Below are 12870 nucleotides of genomic sequence, written 5' to 3'. Positions count from 1 at the left end.
ATCAGCTATTGTTAGTGTATTTTATGTGTGGTCCCAAGACAATTCTTCTTCTTCTAATGTGGCCCAGGGAAGCCAAAAGATTGGACACCCCTGTGCTACAACATGATTCAGTTCAGACCTAACCATTTACAAAGATACAATGTTCCTCTTCTCCCTCATATCTTAATTCTGCATCCCAGACCACAATTATGTCCAGGGATGGTGATAAGTAGCAAGAGGAATTCTTACACAGATAAGGTTTAGACATATGTGTTGATTCTTCCGTTATACCTGGATGGTCGCTGCTCGCATAGGTGAGCAAAAAACCCCGGCCAGAAATGTGGGATCCACTCTCAAAGCGGACGGTGACTTCACTTGTGTTCAACAGGAGTTCTCTGGGAACAGTCATACTTCCACAGTATGGACCTAAAAACAAAGCACACTTGTGGCACATTTCAAAATTTATACCAGCACAAATGATTAGTATATGGCATTTTTTTTTCCTTTAAAGGCCAAATTTACTAGACAATACATATGTATGATTATAATCTTTACCAACTGAAATTTAGCTTGACGCCCGGACTCATAATTTCTGACTGATTGTGAACTAAGCCAAGGGGAAAGTGACTTACTCTAGACAAGCAATAGGCTGGAACTAGTTAACTGTGAGCAACCCAAGAGATAGGTTTTGGTTTTTGTAAAAAGACAAAGGTTAAACACATTAGGTAGTAAAGAAAATTTTATTACAAAAATGTTATTTTAGGGGCCTCCTAAATTTGCTCAAATAAACTAAAAAAAAATCATTTTTTTTCAGGGAAGTTTTAAAGTTAAAAGACTTGGCAAAGCATGGTAAGAATTTTATCAACATGCAGCATACACATTGATATTTCCTTTACAGTAACTTCTGGTTAACCCCCCCAATTCATTGTGATTTATAAAACGTATACAAAAGCAGAATAACTTCTAAAGCGTTTTGAAATATTATAGTACAAATTATACAATTAAGGGTATAACGTTTCTAAAATAAGTTTCTTGAAAAGCAATAGGAACTCAATGAACTTTCAAAGGGCAAAATTACACTTGGAGCTTAAAATAACAAAAACTCTTCCTAAGACTACGCAAACTAAAGTTCAGCTTTTAAATTGTCATTTTGAAAGTAACATATGTAGGACAATCTCTATGAAACAGGGATTAGCAAACAAACTTTGAAGAGAGGTATTATTTATTAACTTCTCTCAAAACAGTATGGAAATAGCGGCAACAACAATCATGATCAAGGAAGAAGAATAAAAGAAAAAGACAGCTCCAAGTCAATATGAATAAAACCTGGGTTATATTGACCAGAACCAATAGGGACAAAACTGCTTGATATGGTTTTGCTGTGTCCCCACCCAAATCTCATCTTGAATTCCCATGTGTTGTGGGAAGGACCTGGTGGGAGGTAATTGAATCATGGGGGAAGGTGTTTCACGTGCTGCTCTCACGTGCAAGCCCCAAGCTTTGGCAGCTTCCGTGTGGTGTTGAGCCTGTGGGTGCATGGAAATCAAGAATTGGGGTTTGGGAACCTCCACCTAGATTTCAGAAGACATATGGAAATGCCTGGATGCCCAGGCAGATGTTTGCTGCAGGGGCCCTCATACAGAACCTCTGCTTGGGTAGTGCAGAAGGGAAATGTGGGGTCAGAGCCCCCATACAGAGTACCTACTGGGGCACCATCCAGTGCAGCTGTGAGAAGAGGGCCACCAGACCCCAGAATGGTAGATCTATTGCACCGGAAAAAGCTGCAGACACTCAACACCAGCCTGTGAAAGCACTGGGGAGGGAGGCTGCACCCTGCAAAGCCACAAGGGCAGAGCTGCCCAAGCATGGGAACACCTCTTGCCTCAGCGTGACCTGCATGTGAGACGTGGAGTCAAAAGAGATCATTTTGGAGCTTTAAGATTTGACTGCCCCACTGAATTTCAGACTTGCATGGGGCCTGCAGCCCCTTTGTTTTGGCTAATTTATCCCATTTGGAATGGCTGTATTTACCTAATGCCAGTTCCCCCAATGTATCTAGGAAGTAACTAACTTGCTTTTGATTTTACAGGCTCATAGACAGAAGGGACTTGCCTTGTCTCAGATGAGATTTGGACTGCGGACTTTTGAGTTAATGCTGAAATGAGTTAAGACTTTGGGGGACTGTTGGGAAGGCATAATTGGTTCTGAAATATGAGGACATGAGTCTTAGGAGGGGCCAGGGTCAAAATGATATGGTTTGGGTGTCCCCACCCAAATCTCAACTTGAATTCCCACGTGTTGTGGGAGGGACTTGGCGGGAGGTAACTGAATCATGGAGGAAGGTCTTTCCCGTGCTGTTCTCACAATAGTGAATAAGTCTCATGAGATCTGATGGTTTTTAAAAAAGGAGTTCCTCTGCACAAGCTCTTTTCTCTTGTCTGCCACCAGGTGAGATGTGCCTTTTGCCTTCCACCATGATTTGAGGCTTCCCCAGCCACGTGGAACTGTAAGTTCAATTAAACCTTTCTTTTGTAAATTGCCCAGTCTCAAGTATGTCTTTATCAGCAGCATGAAAATGGACTAATACACTTGCCAAAGAGTCAGAAGATCATTACACAACTAAGCATTGCCCTCCTGGTATCCAATTTCTCTCTGTTCCAAGTTTCACATTCTGAAGATGTGATAGAATAAGAAAGAAACGCTATATCCTTGACCTCACATGCCAAATTTCTAGCATTTCCTATTACTAAATTATAGTGAAATCTAAATAAAAACGTTCACTTCCCTTTAGAAGCACTCATCATATCTAATTACTTACATGAGTTAATACTTTCCAATTACTTAGAATAGTACCTAGCACATAGTAAGAGTTATATAAGTGCTTATTAAATAAATGAATATATTAAAAAATAAGTAATACCTATTTTCTCTTTAGACTATGTTCCATAGTGCAAGGAACTTTTATATCCATCCCTTTATCTCCAACAGACTGTACAGTACCTGGCAGGTGACAGCCTCCCAAAAACTGTTTGAATTGAATAGAAATGCTCTTTTTACAACAGTTTCTAAAAGCCAAATTCAACTAAGAGATTCGTAAAATATTTTTAATCTTGTCACTTTGAAATACTATGCAGAAGTCAGGAAGAGAAGTGTAAAGAAGCAAGAAAAAAAATTCGTGTAATGAATAATATGGATTTTTATAAACTTTAGTCTTGCTCACAAGCACAGCAGATAGGCAATTCAGACTAAATAAGTAGAATGATAAGCATTTTTGCAAAGTTAAGGTGAGTCAGACAGCTATACTTGACTTTTCCAACTTACTCTGTTTGTTTTAGATATGTTTGAAATTCCTCTGTTCTTTGCACAGATATGAGGGGTGAAGATACTTGCTTTGTAAACCTAAGGATGAATATTATGAAGTAACTGTAACTTGTTGCTTTTAATAAGTTACAATATTTTCAAATCACATTTTTTATATTAACCCACTAATACACCCCTCCCCAAATGGTGATGATGATAGTAATCTCTCCTTACATTTCTATAGCATTCCAATGAGTTCTAATGAAAATTGTAGGTGGCCAGGTACGGTGGCTCATGCCTGTAATCCCAGCACTCTGGGAGGCCAAGGTGGGCGGAGTCAGGAGGTCAGGAGTTCAAGAACAGCCTGGTTAACATGGTGAAACCCCATCTTTACTAAAAATACAAAAAAATATTAGCCAAGCATGGTGGTGGGTGCCTGTAATCCCAGCTACTCTGGAGGCTGAAGCAGGAGAATTGCTTGAAACTGGGGGATGGAGGTTGCAGTGAGCCACAATCCCACCACTGCAGTCTAGTTTGGGTGACAGAGCAAGACTGCATCTCAAAAAAAAAAAAAACCCCACAAAACACAAACTGTAAGGTAAGCAAGTCTAAATTGATTATCAGCGAGAACTTGTTTAGATTTTTTTTTTTTTTTTTAGATTTCAGGAAACAGTTGAAAGGAAAAGTTGCAAAAAGTATACATATTTTACACAAATAAGAGTGTATACCACCATACTAAGTTGTGCAATATATATGATTTCCTAGACCAAAAACATATAAATATAGTAGAACTCTAATTTGGTTTCATCCTCCCAGTTATGATAAGCATGTAAATATTTCTGGAAGCCGATCAAAGAAGGAAAATGTAAACACATACCCCTTTAATTACCCTTACCACACAGACATCAATCCCTTTCATATTTTTATTACTGTGCTGCAAAATTGTAACTACATTCTAGAGGGGGTAGGAGATACCCTCTCTGTATAAATATCATCGAGAGGATATTTGTTTTTCTTTTTTTTTTTTTTTTTTTTGAGACAGGGTCTTTCTCCTGTCACCCAGGTTGGAGTGCAGTGGCGTGATCACGGCTCCTCCTGGGCTCAAACAATCCTTCCACCTCAGCCTTCCAAGAAGTTGGATTACAGGTGTGTGCCACCACGTCCAGCTAATTTTTTGATTTTTTGTAGAGATGAGGTCTCACTATGTTGCCCGGGCTGGTCTCAAGTTCCTGGCCTTAAGCAATCCTCCCGTCTCAGCCTCCTCAAAGTGCTGGGAGTATAGACATGGGACACAGTGCCTGGCCTGAAGAGTTATTTTGACCATTTCATCATGATTACAAACATCAAAATAGTGAGTTTTAATTCAGGGTGGGGGACAGGAGTTGAATACTGGCTGTAGTATTGCCTAGGGCAAAACATCCAAATTATTGCCTGCCTCAAGGTCTGACAGATGAAAATTCCTTTTCATAGACTAGAAGTTAACAATTACATTCCTAGAGTTAAAAGGCAAGAGAGAAAAATGGAAAAATATGGTAGCAGTGAGGGGAAAAATAATTAATGGGAAACCACGGAATGATCCTGGGAGTCTGTCCTAAGCAATGTCCTCAGTGTTCCGCCAGACTCCTTTAAGGATTCTCTCTCGTCTTCTGAAAAGAAAATCTTTCTCCACTCACCCCTGCCCACGCGATATACTTCACTGTTGGTCCTCTCCAAAGGTCTCCTGACTTTTAAAAAGGATCTACACCTATATTTAAATATTTACAAAGACAGTTTCATTGGAAATCCACATGAGAGCTCGGTGACTTCTAACTTTGATTGTGGTTATATTCTTGGGCTCAGGCAGTGTTTAGATTGGCAAACGTACTTCAGTTCAGTCAGACTGAAATCCAACCCCTCCCTAAAAATAGGACGCACAATTTTGCATGGATGTTTGCTTCAGAACCAGCAGTGCTATGTGTTTTATAGCACTTGGACTTGCCATCTAACTTCCTACCTTCTCTCACTTCTATCTATCTGTCTGCATGGCAGGTTCCATCTTACTTTGCAGTCACAAATTCCCATCACACTGGGGCACAGCAGTTAATCAAGTAGGCAGAAAAATCAGGAAAAAAGAAAAACTTTTATCTTTTGTGGAATGTAACTGGCGGCGCTATATTGTGGGAAGAACTATCAGAGATACCAAATGGAACAGCCCTGTGGCATTTGGCACCGGACATGAGACTTCAGCAGACAATGGGCTGATTCCTTGGACAAAGGGAATAAAGGGCCAGGAACTATAGGAATTGCCTTCTTTGAGCACAGTAGGCCAGTTCCTCTCAGCACATTCCCTGTTTGGGGCTACTATTTCATTAGCAGCTGCAAGGGAAACCCTTTATCTTTCCATGTGTGAATAAAAGAAAGCTGTCCTACAAGGAAGAATAAACTGTCTGCTACAAGCCAAGTCTGAAATCCTCTTGATTCTCTGGCAATCGGACAGTCTGTACAACAATGTATAGTACTCCTCTATTCTCCTGGACTGTGTGCCTAAAACTCTGGACATTACAAGGCAATGATGGTATGGTTAAAAACTGTTCCAAGTCACTTCAGATGAGTATAAGGCTTTTATCTTAAAACTGATAAAACTAAATTACTGTTTTATCTATAGAAGAGACATGTTTAAAGAACAGTATGTATGCCATTAGAGAAATAAATAAACCTCTTTCTCTTAGTAGTATTATTTCTGATTTTTTTTTTTAAACCACCATACTGTCAGTGGTAAAAACCACTGAGAGAGCAAATAAAAACCTACTCCTGAAAGATCTGTCATAAATCAACACCACCACCACCACAAAACCTCCAGAAAACCCTCGTTAACATTCTGGAGCATCATCTGACGCACACAATTCTTTCTTACGACAGATAAGAACATGCTTGATTGACCTAAGTGACCCTCCCTGGTAGTACATGTGGGTGGAGTCAGCCACGTGGAATATTTGGCAGCCAGGAAAGTGGTATTCCTCGTGGCCCAGATCTGTGCTCAGAGGCGTGCTGATAAAACAGTCTCCAGAAATGCTGAAGCTGCAAACGCCACTAGATTTGTGTCCATTTTCGATGTGTTTCTCTGACGCCGTCAAATCGCGGATTTGTCCTTGCTTGCTAATTGCAGTAGGGTCATTGTACAAAATTACAGAATTGTCAAGGCCATTTTCTTTGAAAAGGAGAGAAATTAGCATAAAAAAGGGATATTCCTGGACTGTGCCATTAAAACCATAGTCACGTAACAGTAAGTGGTATCCCTGGAGAATTTTGGTCTCTCATTCCCACACAAAAATCAGTGACAGATGATAAATGAACCACGCGGCTTCTGAGACAAAGGTGCGGCTTTCCTTGGGGCTACAGGACCCAGGTCAAGAAGTGTGTCAACGCAGGGAGTTCACTACCCACTTAAGCCATTACTTCTCTCCCAATGAAAGATGGCAATTACTGAAACTGAATCACAGTGAGTCTCCAGGGAAGTATTTATGGGGAAAGAGGAGGAGGAACCCAATAGTTTTTTCTCCTTGAGGCTTATGGTTGTGTTAAAAAATACCTAGAGTAAAGCATTCTGGTTGATATAACGTTTTATATGTTCAAGATTCTTTCTGAATTCTATCTTGGCATAAAAGGCAAAACAAAACAAAGAAAAAGCAGTCCCTCTCAATAATTTCCACCAAAGTAGCCTCAACCATAGAGGAGGACGCACTTCTAGGGTGTTTGCAGCCCAAAACAACTCTCTGTGAGCTGGAAATTTCTTTGAAGTCTATTTGTTTTATCTTTAAAAGCCATAAACATTTTTCATTCTACTTCATAATATGTCTCAGAGACATATAAACCATTTGTAAAACCGAGACTGTCAATCTTGGGCTTTTCCCTCCTTGGGATTTAAAAAACTTCAACAGATAAGATGTAATGAGTCGATCTTACTGCAATATGTCAGACAGGTATCATTCTAAAAAATGGCATGCAGAAACCTGTTGTGATTAGGAGTCTAAACACTTAGTATTATTTCCAACTATTCCTATTTCTCTCATTGCTAGTGTACCACAAACATTAACAGCTGACTTCACATCATTGTACTTGTAAGTCACTGACAAAGCTTAAAAAAATAGTGATTGGAAGTGGAAGTACAGAAAATGGAGGAGAACAGTTTTTGAACTTCCTGGTACAAATCATGATGCAGAACACAACCAATTTAACTGACTACAATTAGGATCCTATAGTAAAGAGTTTCTTTCTGTCACTGCCACCATGCCTCCTCTTAGCATTTTGACTAAGAAACATTTTTTGAACTTTAAACTTATACTGGAACTCTATGTAAGTGATTTCTCAGACTCCCACTTTATTCTCTGGATACTCCTGTGGGGAGGCCTGGAGAAGTTTCCATTTCTTCCAGCAAGTGACGAACAAGAACTACAACTCAGGTCTTCTTAGGCACAAGCCGCAGATCGGATGGCTTTCAACACAAACACTGGGCCGGGCGCGGTGGCTCAAGCCTGTAATCCCAGCACTTTGGGAGGCCGAGACAGGCGGATCATGAGGTCAGGGGATCGAGACCATCCTGGCTAACACGGTGAAACCCTCTCTCTACTAAAAGAAATACAAAAAACCAGCCGGGCGAGGTGGCGGGCGCCTGTAGTCCCAGCTACTCGGGAGGCTGAGGCAGGAGAATGGCATAAACCCGGGAGGCGGAGCTTGCAGTGAGCTGAGATCCGGCCACCGCACTCCAGCCTGGGCGAGAGAGCGAGACTCCGTCTCAATTAAAAAAAAAAAAAAAAAAAAAAAAAAGCCAAAAAACACAAACACTGAATCGGGTGGTGCAGTGCTTAAGAGCAGGGCCTCTGGGCATTTGAGCAGACTTGAATCCCAGGTCCCACTAAGTGATCTTATAAGCATGTTAGTTGGCCTTTTTTGAGCTTCAGTTTCCTTATGTGTAAAGGTTGGCAACAGGACCTGTCGCACAGGGCTGTTATAAGGGTTAAATGAGTTAGTAACACTAAGGTACTAAGCCCAGTGCATTGCACATAGTTGAATGCTCACTCACAGGCACCTTCCATATCATTACCTGGTCTTTTCCGCATAATAAGCATAGTTTTAAAATTTTATGTAAACCAAAGCTTTCTTTAAATGCAGAGGGAATGTTTATAGAGGAATTTTAGTGTAAATTTCCCTACAGTGTGAATACTGACACTCCAATTTATCTTTTGTAAAAACCCAGATTTTTAAATATGTTTGCCAAAATCAAGCTACTTATAATCTCAGTCCTTGAACACTGACTGAGCAACTGCAATTGTAAGACTATGATAAATAATAGGTGAATAAAACAGGATGAATAAAATGTAATTCCTGGCTCAGGGCACCCTATATCTGACAGAGAAGCTACAATAATTATCCCAACCCGAAACTGATGCTCTACTGAAACTTTAGAAAGAGAACATGAGAACAGAAAAGGGACAAACTGATGAACATCAGAAAAGGTTCTAAGGCAGACAGCTCTGAATTTGAAACTTGAAGGGTATACTTTTACATGTGTGTGTGGGTGTGTGTGCGGGGGGGTGTGTGTATTAGAAGGGACAGAAAAAGCAGGAAAAGAAGAAAAAGAGGGGGACATGGAAGGAATAACATCAACGACTGTAAAAATGTACTAGGCCATGAAACTGTATGATGCATTTGGGAAACGGCATGGAGATGAAGGACTCAGAAATGAGGCTAGAAATGAGAGTGAAGAAGAAAGCAAGACAATGCGTCAACGCTAAGCTAGCAAGTTTCTACAGACGGTGGGGCACAATTAACAATTTTTGAAATAAGGAAAGAAATTATTGCAACTGTGTTTAATTACACAACATTAAATGGCCCAGAAGGAATTGAGACTGGTGAAAGCAGAGAGGAGAAAAATCAAGAGGTCCTTCAATGAGAAAAAGATGCAAAGACATATACTGGCAGTGGCAGTGAAGTAAATAAAATAGCCAAACTGAATATACTGTTGCTTGGAGAATATGTGTTCTCTGTTCATCTCATGAGACTGTAGAAAATCTGTTTATGGAGCTAGTTCTGGCTCAGTGAACCCTTGCCACCAGCTTGGCATGATTTGGGCAAACTCTTGGATTACCAGGAATCCACCAGGAGGAGTAGGGTAGGGTGTGCTGCTGGAGCTCAGCCTCTATTTTGTGAACAGAGTGCTCAGGGTATTATGAGGGGAGCAAGGGGCATCTTAGACAAACAATAAACAGTATGCAAGACAACTAAGGAGGAGGAAGAAGAGGGGGCTGGGAAGAGGGAGAGGAAGAGTAAAGTAGAGGGGCAGAGGATAGGGGAGGAGGAGGAGGAATAATAATGCCTAACATTTACTAAGTGCTTACTATGTACCAGGTATCGTTCTTTAAAGTCATATATAAGTATGCCAGTCAACTATGTGTGGTAGATACTATTATTTTGCCCATTTTATTTTGAGACAGTGTCTCCGTCTGTCACTCAGGTTGGAGTGTAGTGGCACGATCATGGCTCACTGTAGCCTGGATCGCCTGAATTCAAGTGATCCTCTTGCCTCAACCTCCCAAGTAGCTGGGACTACGGGCATGCACCACCATGCCTAGCTAATCTTTGTATTTTTCGTAGAGACAGGGGATTGCCATGTTGTCCAGCCTAGCCTCAAACTCCTAAGCTCAAGTGATTCGTCCGCCTCAGCCTCTCAAAGTGCTGAGATTACAGGCATGAGACGTCGCACCTGGCCTGCTCATTTTAAATATGTGGGAATAGAGACACAGAAAGGTTAAATAATTTGCTCAAGGTCAAGCAATTTAGAAACAAGCAGTAAAGGCCAGGCGTGGTGGCTCACACCTGTGAGTAGGCAGGAATTTGAGGCAAGGGACTCCAATTACAGAGTTTGTGCTCTTAAACACAAGTGTAATATCGAGGCAGCAACAAAAATTTCAATCCATTTTCAAGGCCAGCCTGGTTTTATTGATCCACACTGATCCAGGTGGGAAAGTCTAGAGTCTCCATCAGAACAAGCTCCTTTGAGACCCTGAGATGCCTATGAAGACTGGCCAGTGTCTGGTTCCTGCCAAGACTGCTCCAACAGCTCTTCAGGCAGTCCCCGAACCACCCCAAACTCCATCCAGTGTGGAGGTCACCTTTCAGGGGGAAACTCAGACTCAACCTTCTTGAAAGATCAGGAAAACAGAAATGACCTCCTCTGAGGTCCCTACCGGCAGTGGGGGCAAAAACAAACCTCTGAGCGAATATTCCAGTCTAAGTCCATTCTAGTCAGTAAGACTAGAAATGGAATTTACCCAGAGGGGAAGTCAAGGTTACAAGCTCACTAAAGGGCTGTAAAATTAAGAGTAGTATCTTCAGTATGAATGCAAAGCCTTCCCTCTTCAGTCTTCTAAATAAATACAACATTATATATTTAATATTTTAAATCTGTGTATATTAGTGTGACACAACGCCTGAATCAGCAGCTATTTTTCCTCAAAGTTTAAGATATTTCAGTGTTTTATATAACTAACCTTCTGTTATTTTACCACATATATGTAAAATGAGGAAGGGGGGAACTGAGAACAGGACCAAGGCAGTCATCTTAAATGTCTTATACAATATGTTTAAATTTAAAGAGATGTTCTTTAATAAACTACTTGTCTGAATCTTCAAATTCCAGGTTTCAAAGTGTGTTCAATCCTAGAACAGCCTGGGTAGGCTACCTTAATCAACTTTCTATTATCTTATGTGCCCAGATTTCTCCAAAATTGTCTTCTACGAAAAGGCAACACCTTATATTTGAGTCCTTTCAAAGTTTCATATTACATGGGCCTCTTTGAAGAACAAAGAACTCCTCCAGGAAGACACTTCAGGTTGAAATAACCTAAAAATCAATGCAGTTTTGATTGAAAAAAGAAGAGTCATTTAATCAAATAGTCAAGAGGGAAGCAAAGAAATTTAATGCAGATTTAGTTCTCATTCTTGAAGGGACACATGACCTCATAATTTCTAATGTTAGAAACTGTCATAAGCAAGCCTTTTAAAGATTTCTTTAAAAAGTAGTAGTATTATGTCTGCCCAGAATACATAATCTGAATTCAATCACGAGGAAACATCAAACCAACTGAACTGACAGACATTCTGTAAAATAACTGGTCAGTATTCTCAAAAGATAAAGGAAGACTGAGAAGTCAGGACAAGTAACTGCTTTATGATCCTGAATTGGACCACAGACTGGAAAACGGATATTAGCATTTTTTCAAAGGGAGTCTCAGTTACTTTGGTCTGTTAAACAAAAACCTAGAATTCCCCTAGCTATAGTGAAAATGATGTCTACTAAGAAAAGCATGATACTTCTTAAAGATTTTTTTGTTTTGTTTTGGCCAGCATAATATTAATAGCACACATATCTTAGTGTCTTAATTCAGTCATAGGCATACAAGTACATTCTTCTAATGGATTCTTGAATCTGAAAGATCAGCCGTAATCATATGACAAACAGAAGAAGAATAATCCCATTTTGTCTGTATTAGGAAACAGTGAGATCAAGTGCATATTTTGCTAGATTACTGTGAAAGTTGTTGTGGGTGTTTACACTTGTTTACAACGCATTTTTGCTAGCAAGAATGTGAATTATCAAAATACCCAAAGTATATAAACCAAATATTTAAAACAAAATTGACATGGTGGGGAACCATTAAACATTAACTGCATAATGATGAACACTATACAACTTTAGCATATTCACAATGGTTAGTGTCATCACAAGTATGTCCACTCTTGGCAGAGCTTGCAAACATTAATGCCAGGAAACATTATTCTTTTTCAAAACACTTACTCCACATTCAAATTCTGATAGTTTTAAGTTTTAAAATCCTTTGGCAGTGGGTTTTAACAATTAGTTGGTTAATAAAAAATATCAGGCAGGATAAACTCAAACGATGCTGCTGTTTCTGCCACACATATAATCATTAGAAGCCATCATATTTTGGAATTAAAGGTGGTATTCCATAACACGCCTTCTCTCCCTGCCGAATTTCAGCAGGCATTCCCCTCTCTCACTGGTTCAGGCAATATAGCTCTAGATCCTTGGGAGTCTGCAAGGGCACTAGGGCCCTGCTTCCGCAGCCATGCCAGATCCTGTGGCCACATCAGCTTGCAGAGGTGCCTCCCACCCTTCCACGCTTCCAGGAAGCTGGGCAACAGCTGCACAGGAATGTCCACTCTCTGAGCGCCAGCCACTGAAAGACAAAGCACTTCTGTCTCCTCCTCCTTCTGCATTCCTGGAGGATGTTCAAACAGACCAGGGGTTTATTTAACTAAGTTAAAATACAGGTCGGGTTAGTGTTTTTGGTCACCGGAAATCTTTAAAGTAGCCACAAAAGAGAGAAATTCTGAGCATCATTACATAGTTTATCTTAAGCACATCCTCAATCAAAAATACTACTGACTTCTTGTGTTTTAGACGAAATTGCCGCATAGTGTAATAATGGGCTAGTCCACCCGGGAAGGATGATAGTGCAATGTGGTTTTTGGTGATGGTGAAACCAGGAGACAACAGCAGTGGGAGTAGGTGTCTTGCAGCCACAGAGACAC

The 12870-nt window shown here is 40.4% G+C and overlaps 1 protein-coding gene across 4 annotated transcripts in view; it reads right to left on the bottom strand.

Moving 5' to 3' along the window:
- The window catches only part of DCBLD1 (discoidin, CUB and LCCL domain containing 1), a 66947-nt gene that overhangs the window by 30042 nt on the left and 24035 nt on the right, over positions 1 to 12870 (bottom strand). For all 4 annotated transcript variants that reach the window (XM_028847057.2, XM_028847058.2, XM_028847059.2 and 1 more), the window contains exon 3: positions 271 to 405. In XM_028847057.2, coding sequence (XP_028702890.2) covers positions 271 to 405 — 135 coding nt within the window. The remainder of the gene's footprint in view (positions 1 to 270; positions 406 to 12870) is intronic.

Source organism: Macaca mulatta, chromosome 4 (assembly GCF_049350105.2).
Source record: "Macaca mulatta isolate MMU2019108-1 chromosome 4, T2T-MMU8v2.0, whole genome shotgun sequence".
In the NCBI taxonomy this organism is placed as follows: domain Eukaryota; kingdom Metazoa; phylum Chordata; class Mammalia; order Primates; family Cercopithecidae; genus Macaca; species Macaca mulatta.
Note: the sequence above shows the minus strand (reverse complement) of the source record. Positions and strands in the feature narration are given on the sequence as shown.